Source organism: Mirounga leonina, unplaced genomic scaffold (genome assembly GCF_011800145.1).
Source record: "Mirounga leonina isolate KUSES-001 unplaced genomic scaffold, KU_Mleo_1.0 Mir_82, whole genome shotgun sequence".
Classification (NCBI taxonomy): domain Eukaryota; kingdom Metazoa; phylum Chordata; class Mammalia; order Carnivora; family Phocidae; genus Mirounga; species Mirounga leonina.
Window position 1 is genome coordinate 35,844,568 of NW_023270825.1, and position 20,905 is coordinate 35,865,472.

The 20,905-nt window shown below is 38.2% G+C and overlaps 1 protein-coding gene across 8 annotated transcripts in view; it reads right to left on the minus strand.

Moving 5' to 3' along the window:
• Positions 1-20,905, minus strand: part of SYNE2 (spectrin repeat containing nuclear envelope protein 2) — a 325,741-nt gene that overhangs the window by 145,116 nt on the left and 159,720 nt on the right. For all 8 annotated transcript variants that reach the window (XM_034992810.1, XM_034992812.1, XM_034992813.1 and 5 more), the window contains 3 exons: positions 6,813-6,968; positions 5,468-5,733; positions 1,972-4,072 (listed from right to left, as the gene is read on the minus strand). In XM_034992810.1, the coding sequence (XP_034848701.1) occupies positions 1,972-4,072; positions 5,468-5,733; positions 6,813-6,968 (2,523 nt within the window). The remainder of the gene's footprint in view (positions 1-1,971; positions 4,073-5,467; positions 5,734-6,812; positions 6,969-20,905) is intronic.

The following is a 20,905-nucleotide window of genomic DNA, read 5'->3' on the forward strand; positions in this document are numbered from 1 at the left end:
GGGAGGGGGGAATTAAAAGAAAACACACACAAAAAACAGATTTCTTGTGTTTTTGTTTTTATTTTTTTTAAACTTTATTCATTTATTTTAAGTAATCTCTACACCCAACATGGGACTCAAACTCATGACCCTGAGCTTAAGAACTGAGCTAAGATCAAGAGTCAAACACTTAACCGACAAGGCCACCCAGGTACCCCACATCTTGTGTTTTTAAAGAAATGGCTCTGCCGCTAACTTTAGTTTTGAGCACATTACCCAATGTCTCCAGACCTTAGTCTTCTTACTGAAATAACAAATAGCTGAAATAAATAACTTCAAAGGTCCCTTCCAGTCCAGCTCTAATCTTATTATTTTGGAGATTTTTGTCATTGTTTCTGGAAACGATACTAAAATCAAGTAGAGAAGTACTGAATTTACTCAACATTTTTTAAGTACCAATATAAAAAACTGGTTAAGTACCAATTTTAAGAATATTAGGATTCATAATATGACTTTACATTTAGAGCACTTAAACCTATTAAAATATTTCAAAAATATTATCTAATAATTCTTGGAATTAAAGAAGGGAGTTAATTTCCCCCCTCCTATAAATGCAACAATTCTGAAAACACAGTGAAAGGCATTATATTAGGTACATACGTTCCAGTAATGCCTAAGCTGTCTATCCTATTATTGTGGAAAAGGAGGGAGTATGTTGGAGTCATTCTATAACAGAGGTCAACAAACTTTTCCTGTAAAGGGGCAGACTAAGTATTTTAGGCTTTGCATTCCATCTGGGCAATCACAACTACTCAAACCTGCTGGTGTAGCAGGAAAGCAGCTGTAGACATTCTCTAAAGAAATAAGCATGGCCGGGCGCCTGGGTGGCTCAGTTGGTTAAGCAACTGCCTTCAGCTCAGGTCATGATCCTGGAGTCCCGGGATCGAGTCCCGCATCAGGCTCCCTGCTCGGCAGGGAGTCTGCTTCTCCCTCTGACCTTCCTCCTTCTCATGCTCTCTGTCTCTCATTCTCTCTCTCTCTGACCTTCCTCCTTCTCATGCTCTCTGTCTCTCATTCTCTCTCTCTCAAATACATAAATAAAATCTTTAAAAAAAAAAAAAAAGTAAGCATGGCCATCATCCAATAAAACTTTATTTACAAAATCAGGCACTGTGGGCAGATTTGGCCCATGAGCCTTCATTTAATGACCCCTGCTCTAAAATCAGACAGATCTTGATGCAAATCCTGATTCTGTTACTGCTGTAAGAGCTAAGAAAATGGTTGATGTTCCTGAACTTAAATTTCCTTATTTTAAAATGGGGCTTATATATAGCACCCACCTCACAGAGTTGCTGTGAGGATTAAAAACAAAGTATTCAGCACAGGACCTAGACACTGAAAGTCCTAAAGAGATGTGGAGCTATTATTGTATGTTCTTTTCACTACACCCTATTTCTTCTATTATGCCTCACTATTTCTAAAAAAACAAACAAGGGCGCCTGGGTGGCTCAGTTGGTTAAGCGACTGCCTTCGGCTCAGGTCATGATCCTGGAGTCCCTGGATCGAGTCCCGCATCGGGCTCCCTGCTCAGCAAGGAGTCTGCTTCTCCCTCTGACCCTCCCCCCTCTCATGTGCTCTCTCTCTCAAATAAATAAATAAAATCTTAAAAATATATATTTATAAAAAAAAATAAAATAAATAAAAAAACAAACAAAAACCAAATTTTGTATGAGCTCAACAGAGGCTACAAGGGGTATAAAACTAAAGCTGTCACACTCCTCTTTCCCATCTATAAGGCACTGACTGTAGTTAGATATAGAATGAGTTAGGATCATAAGTTGGCCCACAGCAAGTTTTTAAAATGGCTATTCTACGGGGAATGTTCATGTAGAACCTATAACTTCTCAAGAAGCACACATACTAAATAGAGTAAAACCTAAGATCATGAAATAAAAGAAATGCATTAACTGCCTAATTAAGAAAAAAACTTACCGTGCGCAAATCAATGCTTGTATTAAGCTGCACGTGAAGATCTTCAATGTCCCGCAATTTTGTCTCCACATCACAAGCATCAGGAGAATTCACCTCTCTTTGCTTCTCAATAAGGGTCACTGCTTTCATGCTATCCATTTCCACCTGAACTTGCTCTTGGAATGCTTCGCAATTCTCCTTTTCATTTTGAATATGTTCAATGTCCAAATTTATAAGTAAAGGCTGCTCTACCTGAGACTTTACCTGATTCAAAACATGTAAGGAATTTTCCAGTTTGTCCTGAAAATTCTTTTCATCCATTTCTTTCGGTTGGGATTTTAATACTCCATTTTGGAGGATCTTGTGTAACTTGTCATTTTCTTCCGCATACAGCTTTATTTGGAGTATTTCTTTCTCTTTGAATGAGTCATCGAAGGCCTTACTTTCATTTAATTTCTCTATTATCTCTTGACACAAGCCCATAGCTTTCTCAATTCTCCGCTTCAAAATTTGAGCACTAAGCAAAATGCTTTCTGGTGACGTATGGGGCATTCCTAATACTGCTTCAGCCCTTTTCTTAATTTGCAAATCCATAGCCCTCAGTTTACTTAGTGACGCTTGGTATTTGCTATGTTCTGCCACAAATGTGTCCAACTGCTTAATTTTTTCCTCAAGTTCCTTTTCTTTTTCAAATACTAGGGCTTGTAATTGATCGAGCTGGGAACAATCCCAGTTTAGTCCTATAGAGTCAAACACTTCTTTGAGTTTCAGTACCTGTAGGATACTAGACTGAATACCAGTGATTCGGTCTTTAAGACTGTAGAGTTCCTCTTTAACATCTTCATTCATTTCTTGATTTAGTAGCAGTTTGCTGTGCTGTAAATGGTCAACCTCCTTCTGAAGCACGGATGCTTTTTCACGGAATTCTCTGTAAAAATGTATCTTGTGTTCTACTTCATTACATTTATTTTGAATAAATCTTTGCATTCTATTGGCTCTAGTCTTAAGATTTTTCAGTTGGTCATCCAGAAATAACCTTTCAAACACACTCAGATCCTTACAGAGGTTTGTTTGTTCCTGAAAATGGGCTGCGATTACATTCTGTGCTTCTTGCAATTCCTTCTGAGAACTTGTCAATGTGACCTGCTCCTGTTCCAGTTCAGTTTCTGTGGAGGCTGTTCTCATCTTGGGAATTATCAGTGCTTCGTTTTCTTGAAGTGAAAGTTGCACCTTCTCTATGACTGCAATAAATCTGTTTCTTTCTTCCAATTTAAATTCTAATCGCTGTGATCTTTCAGTCGATTTTAAAATTAGCATTTGGTATTGATTCTGGAAGTCCTGTAGGAGGTGATTTAAATCATGGCTCTCCTCTGCTGAAAGGTTAGGAATATCATTTTTGACCTCTTCAACCAATGACTCCACGGCCTGCTGCTTACCCAGGATGCCATCGTGGGTCACCTTGCATTTTCTGATCTGTGAAAGAATGTCATCTGGGAGAAGGGAAATGGCGGGAGTGAGTTCACCTAGCAGATTCTTGACCCACAGGATAATCTCTCTCATCTTGTTCCTTACTTCGCCCTTCTGGATTTGATTTTCCACCTGGACGTTTAATGGCTCCAAGGCTTCTAACTGCTTCTGCAAGTTCTCCATTGCATCTTCCAAAGTATTCTTTTCTTTTTCTCCCCAGATCCTCTTCATCTGAAATTCTGCTTGCCCCTTTAAAATGGAAAATCGGTGCTTGATGGTCCGGAGCTCAGTGGCCAAGGCCACTGTGCTTGCACTTCCCTCCTGTTCTTCTGGAGAGTTCAGCCCTAACTGTAGACGCTGCTGCTGCTGCTGCAGAACCATGTCCAGGTCTTGGATCTTGCTCATGAGAAGTGTAAATGCCTCATGTTCTGCTGCTTGCTGAGAATACTTCTTTTGAGCCAGTCGTTTCACTTGTTCCCAACTATGTGCAAGTTGCTTGATCTGGCTTTCGAGCAACTTCTTATCCATGTCAGTCAGACAGTTTGATAAATTTTCCCATTCGATTTTCATCTTGCTTAAAGAACCTTTCTCTTTTTCGACTGATGCCAGGAATGTTTTAATTTTGTCCAGATAGGTTGCACTATCCAGTGGTCCCCTAGAAAGAGAAAAACAGATGGAGCTTGTTAATATTTATTATATATCAACATGAGGTGAGAGGTCATTAGAAGAAATGAATTCTTCTTTGAATTCACAGAAGAGAAGATTGTCCCTAAGAGCCCTCTGTCCTTAAGAATCAGAATCTTGTTTAGTGTGGCTCTCAATTGGTATATGACAGTGTAGAAAGCTCACCTATAAAATATGTTTCATAAAAATGTGGAACCACAGGGAAGGAGTGAAGAGTGAAAGGGAACAGTGTCTGTAAAAGGACTCTGAACTGTAAAGGATTTGCACGAAGCTGAGTCGAGGACTAAGAAATCACCACAACATCCAACCACGTCGTTATCATCTTACCAACAATTATGACTGAGAGGGTATAATCACCCGGATAATCTTTTGAGTATAAAATTGTTTCCTCAAAGGGAGATCACTGAAAGTAAACCCCATCAAGGCAAAGCTATAAAATCAAAGTGTTTACACAATGAGGCTATATCTGCAACCATTTGCTATTATTTTCAAAGCCAAAAGGAGAATATATATGTAAAAAGAAATCATTAGGATAGATATATATTCAGTATGTTCCAAACTATTTAAACCAATTATGCGGGTACTAACCAACTGTATACATAGAATATTTCTTTCCACCCCCACAGTTTAGGATAAACTCTTGACAAAAAGAGTGCTGAATTCCATAGAATCTAAATCTACTTGGCAGAATTTAGTGTGAATTGTTTAATAAATTATTTGTAAAATGAACATAATTTAATTGTAAAAATCAGTACAAATAATATAAAATTTATTGCATGAAACTGACAATTTTCTTCAATGGCCTCCGTATGGAATTAATTTCATACTGTAGTATTAAAATCATAATATCCTTTCAGAGTATAAATTTTTTTTTTTTTTAAGATTTTATTTATTTATTCATGAGAGAGAGAGAGAGAGAGAGAAAAGCAGGCTCCCAAGGAGCAGGGAGCCCGATGTGGGACTCGATCCCAGGACCCTGGGATCATGACCTGAGCCGAAGGCAGACACTTAACCATCTGAGCCACCCAGGCGCCCCTCATAGTATAAATTCTTAAAACTCGGGGCCTGTCTATGGTAGTGCAGCCTATGCCTGAATAAAAAGAATGCAAGTCCTAAATTTTTTTTTTTTTAAGATTTATTTATTTATTTTAGAGAGAGAGAGCGGGGTTGGGGGGGTGGGAGAGGTGAAGCAGGGGACAGAGGGAGAGAAATCCTGAAGCAGACGCAGATCCCCTGCTGAGTGCAGAGCCTGATGCGGACTGGATCCCAGGACCCTGAGATCATGACCTGAGCTAAAACCAAGAGCCAGGTGCTCAACCAACTGAGCCACCCAGGCGCCCCGCACGTCCTAAATTCTTATACTTACACTTTTAGACTTTCCTTCTCTGTCAACAAGGCTTTCACTGAGGATTCAACTGAAGCAAGGTGTTCCTGAAAATCGTTAAGGAGATAATATTGGCTTTCTTTATTTTTCTTCAAAGTAATAAGCGCCTGAAGCAGATTGTCCAAGTGGTGCACAGAATGTCCTGTATTGTGAAGAACCAAGGCACTTGTTTCTGCTTTATTGAGATACTCTGTCTGTTCTAGTGGTTCAATGGCTGTTTTCTTTGCTTCCAACTGGGCATATAATTCCTAAAAACAAGTCAAGGAAATCAGTAAATATATACTCACTCATTTACTCATTAATTTTTTTCTTTCCAATAACACGTTCTATCCCAAAAATAGGCTTTAAATATTTCATTTGCACACAGAGAAACTAAGGTGCTGACATTTTAAAGCTTTTTTCCCACTAGAATCATGTTAAAATCTAGACTGAAACTCACAATGGGTCTAGCATTTAATAGCAATTCGATCTCCCTATTGTGTTAAAAAGTTCTGCAATGTCTAAAGGAAGATTTATCTTTTTTTTTTTTTTAAGATTTTATTTATTTGAGAGAGAGAATGAGAGACAGAGAGCACGAGAGGGAAGAGGGTCAGAGGGAGAAGCAGACCGCCTGCTGAGCAGGGAGCCTGATGTGGGACTTGATCCCGGGACTCCCAGATCATGACCTGAGCCGAAGGCAGTCGCTTAACCAACTGAGCCACCCAGGCGCCCCAGATTTATCTTATTTTTTTAGGTTGTTCTAGATTTATATACACTCCATTTATATATATCCTTTATCTTATTTTTATTATTCACACGGATCACCCCTCTTTTCTGTTTTAAATATATGTTTACAGTTATGTAAACTCAGCTAGAATTGTAGGGGTCATTTTTTTAAAAACATGGCCATGTATTGGACTTTTAGATTATATAGCTATATAAGTACATAAATATACAAACATAGCTATGTAAGCACAGCTGTAAAAACAAAGGAGTACCCCATAATGTTGATAATTAGGAAAAGTAAATTTGTCAGAATCTGAAGAATACATCTGACTAAGAAGAGGAATGATAAGTCAGAATTTCCAAATTTTGTTACTGAATAAGTAAGTTTTTAGGAACTTCATGAAAAAGACTAATGTTCATTAAACTCTTCCACTTTTTAAATGGAAAGATTTATACAACTTACTGATTAGTACATAATTATATAGTTACCAAACTGATCATCAGGCAAAGGTTAAATAAGACTTTTCATTCTGTGCAAGCAAGTTTCTGGTAATTAAAATATATTGTATTGCACTGGATAAATGATGCAATCATGTTGTCAGTGTTTTTCTTGTTTCCATACCTCTATCTCTTTTAATTGTTCATTTCTTAACATAACATCTAATTCTAAAGGTTGATTTTGCAGCTCATTGACTTTATGCTCATCTTCAGTGTTTTTCATGCTTTCTTGAACATCCAGAGAAAGTTGTTTTGACAAAACCACTTCCACAGCTGAATTCTGAAAACATAAAAAGATTAATTGCTGAATAGTCTACCTTACAAATAAATAATTTTTCTTTCTCTTGGTGAAAACACTCCAGTTCCTTCTATTTACTTAAAGACTTTCCAAAAGTATCTTTGGGCACTATCAAAGATGATTTTTCCATACAATATTTAATTGCTTTTATTGGTATCTCACCAAAAAAATCCCTTTTTTGGCAAGATAGTATAGGATCTCTGATTATATTGTGAGGCATAATCTAGTCTTAAGAAAGAAAACAGATATGGAAAAAACAAAAGTTCCGAAGTTTATGCTTAGTATTCACTGTGATGCAGAGGGCGGAGCAAATAACAGGCATTCAATGTTACCTATTGGTAGTTTAAAATAGTAAGTGGACAGATGGCAGAAACACCAGAATTTCATGGTATTAAGAATGAATTATGCCTTACACCAATTCATAGGAAGAACTCCAAGCTGGGTAAGGCAGGTTATAAATGTAGTAATACGATCTTTTCTGAAAGCTACAAGAACTTGACTTTCTCATAGGGTACATAGAGATGCATCTGCATTCATTGATTCATTCTTTGGACAAATATTTGTTGAGCACGAACATGTACCAGGTGCCATGTCCATAATTTTAAAAGATTCCCATTATTTTGCTAAAGTATTAGTTTTGTTTTTTTTTTAAAGATTTTTATTTATTTTTTGACAGAGAGAGAGACAGCGAGAGAGGGAACACAAGCAGGGGGAGTGGGAGAGGGAGAAGCAGGCTTCCGCTGAGCAAGGAGCCCGATGTGGGGCTCGATCCCAGGACCCTGGGATCATGACCTGAGCCGAAGGCAGACGCTTAACGACTGAGCCACCCAGGTGCCCCTAAAGTATTAGTTTTTATTTTCCGGTTACTTTATAAATGAAATACCATTTGATTTTGTCATATACTTTCATGTCAGTAAGGTCTGTATCAAGTCTGTGAATAAGATGTGTCCACCTCCCCCAATAAGGTAGAAAACTGTTGCTGTAAAAATACTACCTGGATACCAATGCAGAATGTTAACAATAGGGAAACTGGGTAAGAGATACATGAAAACTTCCTGTACTATCTCTGCAACTTTTCCATCAATGTAAAACTACCTTAAAGTTAAAAGATTAAATAAAACAGATGTACAGACATGTATATGTCTGGAGCTTCACCAAAATTAACTGGTAAGAAAATTCAGCTGAGCAGTGTTATGGGTTTTGATACAGTTGGCACTTAGCACAAGTCACTTCTTTAAAAGGCTACACATGATTAAAATGATCTTATACATTTCCTCCATTCCCAACAACTTATTCATGCAAAACTATAGTTTAAAATCTACAGGGAAGACAGCATCTCAGGAGGAAGGATCCAGGAAGGCTGTGAGAGGAAAAGAGAGGGGCCACACCACAGGCTCCATCGGCCTATGGGTGTTCCTTGCGAGGAGTCACAATCACAGGGGGTGGATGTCAGCCTCCCACTAGATGGTTACTGTTCCTTACAGTACCCCCCAAATCCACCTGCAGAAGAAGAGTGCCTGAGGTAAAGGCTGAGATATTAGACCCTAGGAAGACTTGACTTACTATCAATCATCTACTAAGAATTCAGAGCCCTAGGTCTATCTTACCCCATAAACCAGTGACTTGAGGACTAGCAACAATTTGCCACTTGTAATCTGCCTTTCGTAGTCAGAGAGAGCATTCTGAAAAACCTGAAATCACCCCAAAACACCACTTGTTTACCAGCTCCAAAAGCCATGTTTCTACCTTGGCAGAAAATCCAACAGAGTCCCTCAAACGAACATTTCAAATTTAAAAGGTAACATTCTCTTGCTCATGCCAGAGAGGTTGGAACACAGACTCAAGGTCCTGATTGGCTCCTGGAAAGATTCTTTTGTAGCCAGTCATCCTTTGCCCATCACCCTTGACTGTATTTTATTTTGATTTTGCAGTCTCACTTGAACGATTTTATTTTAAATATATGATATTTCAAACATAGTTAGAAGAACAAAATATAACCTAGTTATTAATGATATTAAAGTATTAATGAAATATTATAAATAATTAGCATTTATTTATAACATTATAATAATAGTATTATAGTATATATTAATTTATTTATAATATTAATATATACTATAAATGAAATAATAAAAGAATATTAATGATACAGATATAAGTGACGTAATTTTCCATATCATAAATATAATTTAAAATTCAACATTCATCCCTCTTTCATCTCTTCCTCCTCAGAAATAACCACTATTCTAAAATATATGCATACATTTAAAAAATTATATTTATTCACTTAAATAATCTCTACTCCCAACATGGGGCTCAAACTCATGTCCCCGAGATCAAGAGGCACACACTCTTCCGACTGAGTCAGCCAGGCGCCCCACACATGCATTTTTATACTTTTACTACATATATTAGTATTCATACAGTATTGTTTTATGTATTTTAATTCTTATAAAACTGGAATCATGTATTATCATTTTATAATTTGTTGGGTTTTTTTTTTCCACTCAGCAGTAGGTTTTGGGGTTTATTCATGGTGACAGATATAAATATGGTACGGTCATTTTAGCTTTGTATACTGTTCTCCTGTCTGCATGAACATGACTTATTGATCTGTCAGGCTACTGTGAACATAATATTGTTTCCAGTTTTTCTTATTAGAGATATTGGTCCAACACCCTTGGATAGGCCCTTTTGCACATTTGTGTGAGTTTCTTTGGGATATTTTCTAGAACTAAAATTATTCCTTTTGATTATCAATAGATAGTTGTCGATTTGTTCTCCAAACTGAATTACAGTTTTTACTCCCACCGGCATGGTAAAAGAATTCATATTTTCCCTAATCCTCTCTGATACTTGGTGCTAAAAGACTTAATTTCTGCCAATATAATCGATGTGAAATTGGTATCATTATTGTTTTAATGGATTTCTCTGGCTGCTACAAAGACTGAGCTACTCTCCTAGAAGAAAACATGAGCAGTAAGCTCTTTGACATAGGTCTTAGCAATATTTTTTTGGACCAGTCTCCTCAGGCAAAGGGGACTACATCAAACTAAAAAGCTTTTGCACAGCAAGTGAAACCATCAACAAGACAAAAAGGCAACCAACTGAGTGGGAAAAGATATTTGCAAGTCACATACCTGATAACAGGTTAACAGCCAAAATACACAAGGAACTTACACAATTTATTTAAAAAAAAAACTGATTAAAAAATGGGCAGAGAACTTGAATACACATTTTTTTCCAAAGAAGACACAGATGGCCAACAGGCACATGAAAGATATTCACCATCACTAATCATCAGGGAAATGCAAATCAAAATCACAATATTACTTAGCCATCAAAAAAAATGAAATCTTTGCAATGACGTGGATGAACGAGAAGGCATTACGCTAAGCGAATTAAGTCAGAGAAAGACGATTATCATATGGTTTCACTCATATGTGGAATTTAAGAAGCAAAACAGAGGATTATAGGGGAAGGGAGGGAAAAATAAAATAAGATGAAATCAGAGAGGGAGACAAACCATAAGAGACTCTTAACTCTAGGGAACAAACTGAGGGTTGCTGGAGGGGAAATGGGTGGGGGGAAGAGGTAACTGGGTGATGGGCATTAAGGAGGGCACATGATGTGATGAGCACTGGGTGTTATATACAACTGATGAATCACTGAATTCTACCCCTGAAACTAATAATACACTATATGTTAATTAATTGAGTTTAAATAAAACTAAATTTTAAAAAACACAATGAGGTATCACCTTACACCTGTCAGATCGACTATTATTAAAAAGGCAAAAATTAACAAGTGTTGGTGATAATGTGGAGAAAAGGGAACCCTCATATATTATTGATAGGAATGTAAATTGGTTCAGCCACTATGGAAAACATGAAATTTCCTCAAAAAAATAAAAGTAAAAATACCATACAATCCATCAATTCCACTTCTGGGTCTTTATCCAAAGAAAACAAAGACACCAATTTGAAGAGATATATGTCTCCCTATGCTCATTACAGCATTATTTACAACAGCCAAGATATGGAATCCACCTAAGTGTCCCTCAATAGATATATGGATAAAGAAAGTGTAGTATATATATGCAATGGAATATTGCTCAGTCATAAAAAAGAATAAAATCTTACCATTTGCAACAACATGGATGGACTTTGAGGGTATTATACAAAATGAAATAAGTCAGACAGATAAAGACAAAGACTGTATGATTTCATTTATATGTGAAATCTAAAAAAACAAAACAGAGGACTACCTGGGTGGCTCTGTTGGTAGAGCATGCAACTTTTGATTTGGGGTTAAGTGTTCAAGCCCCACGCTGGGCACAGAGCTTACTTAATTAAAAAAAAAAATAAAATAAAAGGGAAAAATAAAAAAACCCAGGGACACCTGGGTTAAGTGTCAGTTAAGTGTCTACCTTTGGGTTGGGTCATGATCTCAGGGTACTGGATCGAGCCCCGTGAAGGGTTCCCTGCTCAGCAGGGAGTCTGCTTCTCCCTTTCCCTCTGCTCCCTCCCTCCCCCTTGCTCATGCTCTCTCTCTCACTCTGTCTCTCTCAAGTGGACAGATAAAATCTTAAAAACAACAACAACAAACAACAACAACAAAGAGAAAGAGACTCATAGATACTGTTGGTTACTGGAGTCAGGAGGGCTTGGGGGTTAGGTGAAAGAGGTAAAGGAGATTAGAGGTACTAATTTCTAGTTATAAAATAAGTAAGTCGGGCGACTGGGTGGCTCAGTCATTAAGCGTCTTCCTTTGGCTCAGGTCATGATCCCAGGGTCCTGGGATCGAGTCCCGCATTGGGCTCCTTACTCAGTGAGGAGTCTGCTTCTCCCTCTGCCCCTCCCCCTGCTTGTGTTCCCTTTCTCACCGTTTCTCTCTCTGTCAAATAAATAAATAAAATCTTTAAAAATAATAAAATAAATTAAATAAATAAGTCATGGGGATGTAATGTACAGCATATAGAATATAGTCAATAATATTGTAACAACTTTGTATGGTGACAGATGGTAACTAGACTTATCCTGGGAATCATTTCATACTGTATAAAAATATCAAATCACAATAATGTATACTTGAAACTCTAAGGATATTGTATGTCAATTACACTTTAAAAAAAAGACTGAGCTACTCTCATGCTCATTGGCCATATGAGTCTTACCTTCTATGAGTTACTTTTGCATATCTGTTGTCTATTTTTTACTGAGTTGATTTGTGATTTTTGTTGTTTATTTTCATACTGTGGATACTAATCTCCTAACAGTTTTATTCATTGCAATTATTATCTTCCAGTAGATTGTCTTTAAACTTTATATGTGATGTCTTTTTTTTTTTTTTTAAGATTTTATTTATTTATTTGAGAGAGAGAGAATGAGAGACAGAGAGCATGAGAGGGAGGAGGGTCAGAGGGAGAAGCAGACTCCCTGCCGAGCAGGGAGCCCGATGCGGGACTCGATCCCAGGACTCCAGGATCATGACCTGAGCTGAAGGCAGTCGCTTAACCAACTGAGCCACCCAGGCGCCCTATGTGATGTCTTTTGTTGAATAAGAGTTTAATGTTTTAATACAGTCAAATGTATCAAACATTTCCTGTTTTGTGGGCGCCTGGGTGGCTCAGTCGTTAAGCGTCTGCCTTTGGCTCAGGTCATGATCCTGGGGTCCCGGGATCGAGTCCCACATCGGGCTCCCTGCTCGGCAGGAAGCAGGCTTCTCCCTCTCCTACTCCCCCTGCTTGTGTTCCTGCTCTAGCTATCTCTCTCTGTGTCAAATAAATAAATAAAATCTTTAAAAAAAAAAAAAAACCCAAAAAACATTTCCTGTTTTGGATTCTGTTTTCAGGGCCTGTTTAAGAAAGTTTTCTATACTCTGAGATCATAAATATATTCTTTATGTTTTCTTGCAAAGATTTTAACATTTTATTCTTTACATTTAAGTTCTTCTGTAATATGCTTCTGTGTAAGTTTTGTGATAGATAAATTCAGTCTTTGTCAGAAAAATGTGTTTTGCCTCACTCCAGAATGAAAGTTCGACTGGGTATCAAAGTGCAGGTTAGGAACTGTCTTTCTCCCAGCCCTGTGCAGATGCTATTACACGGCCTTTCAGTGTTGAGAAATCTGTTGTCAACATAATTACTTTTAGTCTGGTTGCCTTTGAGATACTTCTTTTTGGCTTTAGCGATTTATTGTGTAGCCTGTTCAAGGATCTCTGTACTTTCTGAAACTGAGGATTTATATTTTCCCTCAATTCTGGAAAATTCCCAGGCTTGCTTTTCCTCCATTCTCTCTATTCTTTCCTCCTAGAACTCCTATCAGGCTTATGTTAGAGCATCTCAGTACATCTTCTGGGTCTCTTAAACTTTCCTTCCTATTTTCCATCTCTTTCCAGCTCTGTGTTGGATTATGGGTAATTTTCTCAGTCATATATATATATATATATTTTTTAAGATTTTATTTATTTATTTGACAGAGAGAGACACAGCGAGAGAGGGAACACAAGCAGGGGGAGTGGGAGAGGGAGAAGCAGGCTTCCCGCGGAGCAGGGAGCCCGATGCGGGCTCGATCCCAGGACCCTGGGATCATGACCTGAGCCGAAGGCAGACGCTTAACGACTGAGCCACCCAGGTGCCCTCAGTCATAGATTTTAGATAACGAATTCTCTTCAACCTGGGTCAAGTTTCCTGCTTAACCTGGCCAGAGCAATCTTAATTTCAATGACTAATTTTTTTATTTATTGAAATTCCATATGGTTCTTTCTCAAATCTTACCTTTTTTTCTCAAAGTATTTTATTCTGTCCTTATGATTTCCAATCCATCTTTTATATCACTAATCATTTTAAGCCTATTATTGTATAATATATTCCAGACTGTTGCATTATCTCACTTCCTTAATGTAGTAGTTCCTCTCATTTGTAGTAATGAGGCCTCTTCCCTATGATGGACTGTTCCTTTGTGTTCATCATTGATTGATTGATTGATTGACTGACACTAACTCAGTATCAGACTTTTTTTTATTTTACTGTGGGAATTCCTTTGGCCTAATTGATAGAAGTGACCCCTTTGGGTGGATCTGTGCTTGCTTCTTCCAAGTATCCCAAGGAGATATGTTGGTAAGTATATAGAGAGATGAGTCTCTATACCTATAGAGACTGATTTTAAGGTTCGTTTCTTGATTTGAGCTACTACACAATGCAAGTAGTATAGATTTGTACTCTAAACTTGTTTGAGATATAGGTTTAATTTAGATTTCATGGGAGACCTTTTCTTCCACCTTTAGTCCTAGTCCTTTCTCTGGGTTAGAGATTTTTCTGGTCTACCTTTCTCCCAGGGTACAAGCTTTCCAAGGGCCTGTGTCTATCATGGAGTATCCACTCCAATACATGGCCTCTCATGAGTCCTTATGACCTCTAAGCCCCTGAACATCTGATTCTTTCCCTTCCCCACTACACCTGGAATTTCTCTTTAAAAAGTTTTTTTTTTTAATTAGCATAAACTTATACGAAAGTATAACTTTTAAAAAAAGACTACCTTTTTATTTGAGAGAGAGAGAGAGAGAGAAAACATGAGTGGGGGGGAGGGGCAGAGGCAGACGGAGAAGCATGTTCCCCACTGAGCAGGGAACCTGATGCAGGGTTCAATCCCAGGACCCTGGGATCAGGACCTGAGCCAAAGACAGCCACTTAGCCAACTGAGCCACCCACCCACCCCCGAAAGTATAACTTTTAAACAGTGTAATAAGTATACATATTGAGCCTCTGAGCATTTTTTTTTAAGTTAATAAATTTAAAGTGGAAAATGACCATTCTATCAAAAGACTGGCTGAGTTACATATCGCCAGCTATGTTGAATTTTTAAAGAAATGCTAACTGTTTTCAACCACATATCTTTCCTTAGAGTTTGGCCTATTTGGAAAAAGAAATAGGAAGTGAAAGAAAGAATATCATCAACTCTCTTGAAGGGCAGGGCCATGATTTTTTTTAAGATTTTATTTATTTGACAGAGAGACACAGCAAGAGAGGGAACACAAGCAGGGGGAGTGGAAGAGGGAGCAGCAGGCTTTCTGCAGAGCAGGGAGCCCGATGTAGGGTTCTATCCCAGGACCATGGGATCATGATCTGAGCTGAAGGCAGACGCTTAATGACTGAGCCACCCAGGCATCCCCAGGGCCATGATATTTTCATCTATATGTGCCTTAATTCACAAAGTAAACCTTCTACATCGACATTTAAAACAATGGGCTTTACATAATGGAGCACTGTATCTGGCTTAGCAAACAAATAAGCATAGCCAACAGAAGGAAGCTTGGCACCAGCTTCATTATCCCCTTTCCCCCATTCAGGAACAGTGACCCCATGGCTATAATAATTCTGGGACAGGGAGAAGCCTAAATCTATCACCTGTAACCTGCCAACAGTAAGACAGTATCATACAAGCCTAGCAGATATATTTCTGTCTTCTCTAAAGCATTCCAGTATGAAGCAGTGAAAAACAATTCAAAGATAAACATACATCGTCAAACCGAAAGGCAGATCAACACAGTCTCAGCGGCTGCCTCTTTGTATTAGCGTAACGTCTACAATGTTAACATGACCTGTAAGGCACTTGTGACTCAGCTAGCCTCGCCTACCTCTCAGGCCTCCACTCTGTCACTCTTCTCTGTCCTCCACCCCCTCTTTCACCCTTTCTAACTCCTCATGCTCTCTCCCACCACAAGAAGAAATTCTGCTTCCTCTGTCAAAAATCTTCCCAACATCCAGCCCTGAGCTCTGTTAACTCCAACCCACCCTTCAGGTCTCCATTCAAATGTTGTTTCCTTAGAGAAGCTCTCTCTGACTACAGTTCAGGTCAGACTCCTTTATTACAGACTATCATGGAAATGCATTCCTTCATGTAGTTCCTGTAATCAGGCTCTCATTAGTTCATTAGTTGATTAATGTATGCCTCCTCCTCTAGACTAGCTCAATGAAAATAGAGACCGTGTCTATCTTTGCTCACCATTGAACCCTCATTGACTGCTCAATAAAATTTTACTGAATGGATGTGCAGATGAATTCATATTAGACAAAAAATAAAAGAATTTTACTTAGGGGCGCCTGGGTGGCTCAGTCGGTTAGGCGACTGCCTTCGGCTCAGGTCATGATCCTGGAGTCCCTGGATCGAGTCCCGCATCGGGCTCCCTGCTCAGCAAGGAGTCTGCTTCTCCCTCTGACCCTCCCCCCTCTCATGTGCTCTCTCTCTCTCTCAAATAAATAAATAAAATCTTTAAAAAAAAAAAAAAGAATTTTACTTAGTTTTTGCTTGTTAAGATGAATCATCTGTGGGTTATAAAGTAGAGTAGAAAGAAACTGGGAATCTGCCAATCTAACTCTTATTGGCCAGACATCTGCTAGGAATGCTAGCACCAGGCTTTGGCTGGGTTTTCTGAGAGTAGAGAAGGTTCAAAATAGGCCCAAGAACTCAATAAGGGGTCCACTGAGGTCAGACAGTACATTAGCATATTAGGCCTCAATTAACAACCCACATAACACGTTCAAGAAAATGATGGGGGTAAGGCACCAAGCATCAGGCTGGGTAGAGTATGCGAGTTCTAGTCCCAGTGCTACTGGAGTATAAACTTGGCCAATTAACATCTCTGACTTCAGTTCCCTCACCTGAAACACAAAGGTTAGCCTAGAAAGTTTCTAAGGTCCCTCAGCCTATAAGATTTCAGGACTTGGGAACATGTTCTCAAATATATGCCGCTCACAGATGTCAACACCATGTACACTATGTAAGTCATTTATCTTGTAAAGGAATAAATCTTGGATTATGAAAAATACCTCTAGAGTAAGAAGCAAGATTTGTATACAGGTCAAAAAGAGCAAAGTAGTACACTTCCAAGACAGAGTTGGCATGGGGTCCAACTATGTGTTCTATTAACAAAAATTTTTTTACTCAATTATCAGGATAAACACCACCAAAAATAGACATCATTTACCCCAGGACTGAAAGCTCTTTATCCAGTAAGTGGTTTTCCTTCTCATTCTAGTACTGACTCCACTGTGTTTCTGGTCACTCACCCACAGCTGGACACTTTACATGTTTTGCCTGTATCTGTGACCATCTATTTTACAGAATTTCTTGATGAATGCCTTCTTAAATATTGAAATGATAAATGCTCAGACATTTTTGAAAAGAACAAAAAACAACTCAGACCTACTAACAATTATACCTAATGACAAGGAATTCAAAGAAGTAATTATAGACAAAAAGTTTTTTTAGGAGCAATTACATCATGTAGGATTGACATTGGGGAAGGAGGGGGCAAGAAAGAGTCTTTAATACCAGTTAATTTGTAATGTTGCTTTATGAGTTTTTAGAATAACAACAAACTACGAATGTATTACTTTCCTTCTTTTCCTCTTTATCATTTCCCTTTACGGACACCTCAAATCTGAAAAGCTTAGTCAGTCTTCACTTTTTACTATATCCTAATTTGTTACATCACTTCACCCATATAGGAAGGGGAGGTGGAAGGCAGTTCTGCCTTTTCATGTTTAAAAACTCTTAGAAATTCACTTCTATAAAAATATCTAGTATGATATTGGATCATAAGCACCTATATCCTTCAGTCTACATGCTGTAATTTCTTTTGCCTCCAGGTTTGCCTTAATATTTTGTTATTAAAGAAAAAGTCAGCCAAAGGTCCAGATCTAAGTTATCGCCTAAATTTAATCTAAAATGAAATTCCTGGCAATGGATTGAAATATATACATGCTATAATGGCAGTTTTTGAAAAGTGCAATCATACTTTCAACAAAACTCTAAAATCAAATGAAATTTACTAAAGAAAAAAGTAGAAGAAAATAAAAACTTCCTAAAAATTCTTCTGGAGGTGATTTTAAATAATCTGATAAAAGCCCCTCTAGAGTCAAACAAGGCATGTGAAATGCCCATTAATTAGATATTTAATTAGTGTTAGATTTTTAAATTTTTTTTAAAGATTTTATTTATTTATTTGAGAGAGAAAGCAAGCGAGCAAGGGAGTGCACAAGCAGGGGGGAGGGGCAAGGAGAAGCAGACTCCCCGCTGAGCAGGGAGCCTGACTTGGGACTCCATGCCAGGACACTGGGATCATGACTTCAGCCAAAGGCAGACGCTTAACCGACTGAGCCACCCAAGTGCCCATAATGTTAGATTTTAAACCATGATAATAGATGCCCATATTCTAGCAGAATGACAAGCACAAAAGAGGCCTCAATAAATATATATATGTATTTTAAATATTTTATTTATTTATTTGACAGATAGAGAGACAGCAAGAAAGGGAATACAAGCAGGGGGAGCGGGAGAGGGAGAAGCAGGCTTCCCGCTGAGCAGGGAGCCGGATGTGGGGCTCGATCCCAGGACCCTGGGATCATGACCTGAGCCGGAGGCAGACGCTTAACGACTGAGCCACCCAGGCTCAGTAAATATTCTTAATGAATTAAGGCTCAATAAATATTCTTAATGAATTAAGGCTCAATAAATATTCTTAATGAATTAAGTGCTTATTTTCACTGTCACTCTTCAGACTATAACCAGATGTATGGTTCAGTAAATTGTGCTTTAATGTTACTAGAACCTCCTGCTGAAGTCTTTACACTTGCGTCTTAATCGTGTCTAGTCTATGCATGTTTGGATCACTTTTACTAGCTGTTCAACGTTCAAATTGTTCTTGGTCTTACATAGTATAATATTAAATAGAAAAAAGTAAATACAGCTAGTACTTAGAGTAGAGAAAATAAAAGCACAGATGCAGAAAGAAAAAAAAAAGATCATGTCACAAAAGAGTAAAAAGTCATAATAAAATACTGCTAGAGATTTAAACCACCTGCCCCTACCCCAGACCTGTAAAAATTATTTGAAGACTTAAGGACCTCTATCATTTTTTTAGCTATAAAGCAGCTTATCTCCTCCTTCACAAACACATGAGTCTTCTGATGATTACAGAAGCATCACAAATTAAATAAAAATTGTATCACAATATATTTGTCTTACATGATTCAACGGAAAAAATTATTTTAATGAAGTATCATAAATTATAAATAAATCATCATTCAAGATCAAGTAAAAGCTTAATAAATTATAAAAACTCTTATTATTGGGTTATGATCTTTATTTAGTTTTCAATATACTCTATTGAATTTTGGGGGCTCAGAGCCAAAATGGGTCTGGGAAGCTAATTTTAAAAGTTATTAAGCAACTCCCTTTAGCAACGTCATGTATTAGGATAGAAAGCACTCAGGTATTTTTTTCTTTTTTTACTTATCTACTGCTGTTTAATACTGTTAAGTTTCTTTTATACAGACAGCTCAGGAGTCACATGCATGGGCCCTTCATTCTTTAAGACATTTTCCTTAGCTATATCTAACACCGCTTGTGGGATTTATAAGTCTCCTCATGGCCAGACAGATGCTCCATTGGCGCTTAACCTGGTTTTACACATTTCTAGAGAACGCTACCTGGTTCCTATAATCTTCTACGCATTTCTGTTTTGTTTTTTAAGATTTTACTTATTTATTTGAGAGAGAGAGAGAGGGAGAGAAAAAAAGAGAGCACGAGCAGGGGGACGGGCAGAGAGAAAGGGAGAAGCAGACTCCCTGCTGAGCGGGGGAGCCCAACACTGGGATCGATCCCAGGACCCAGAGGCCATGACCTGAGCCAAAGTTAGATGCTTAACTGATTGAGTCACCCAGGCACCCCCATGCATTCTGTTTTAAGAAGACAACAGAAATGCACGTTCTTTTCATTGCTGTTGATCACGTACTCCATAAAAAGCTGATGAGAACTCACCCCTGAATGGTCTAGCCTTTGCTATTGTCCCACTGGACCCTGGAATGTGAGAGGCTGCCTAAGAAAAAGACCCTGGGCGCCTGGGTGGCTCCGTTGGTTAAGCGACTGCCTTAGGCTCAGGTCATGATCCTGGAGTCCCAGGATCGAGTCCCGCATCGGGCTCCCTGCTCGGCAGGGAGTCTGCTTCTCCCTCTCCCACTCCCCGTTTGTGTTCCCTCTCTTGCTGTGTCTTTCTCTGTCAAATAAATAAATAAAATCTTTTAAAAAAAATAAAAAAGAAAAAATAAAAGAAAAAGACCCTTTCGGGCGCCTGGGTAGCTCAGTTGGTTAAGTGACTGCCTTCGGCTCAGGTCATGATCCTGGAGTCCCGGGATCGAGTCCCACGTCAGGCTCCCTGCTCGGCAGGGAGTCTGCTTCTCCCTCTGCCCCTCCCCCCTCTCATGTGCTCTCTCTCATTCTCTCTCTCTGAAATAAATAAATAAAATCTTTAAAAAAAAAAAAAAGAAAAAGACCCTTTCAAATGCGGTTTACTGGATAGTTCTTTGTGCCTTTTCCATTTCCATCTCTAACCTGTGAAAAAGAACTTTAAGAGCCATAAGAAAATGTACCCATCTGGTTGGTCAGAATGAAAACAAAACAACATTCTTCTTTCTTCACCCCAGGGAAAATTTGGAGCCTGAATGCTGATGTTCTCACACCAAATGATCTGACAACATTTAAAAATGCATTTGCAGTACAGGGTTAACATGAGAAGAAAAAGAAAGGAACCTATCCTTTCAAACAGTCTCTGATTTCATTATAAAATCGGCCAAAAAAAAAAAAAAAATAGGACTCTTGGGATTTTTTTTCTCAGAAAATGGGTAGAACACACTTTCTTTTCTTTTGCCTTTTCTAATTTGCCTTTGTGCTCTTGACCCAAGAAACTGTATCTGATTACATATCAGAGAGAATAATCAACCTAAACTGATGACTGACATTTTAACAGACTAAACAGTCATATTTCACCACTTAAATCTTGGACAGTTTAGTTTTCTAAGGCCTCTTTTTACAAGTGGGCATCATAAAAAGCCAGCACATTGAGGGTTTAATTATGAA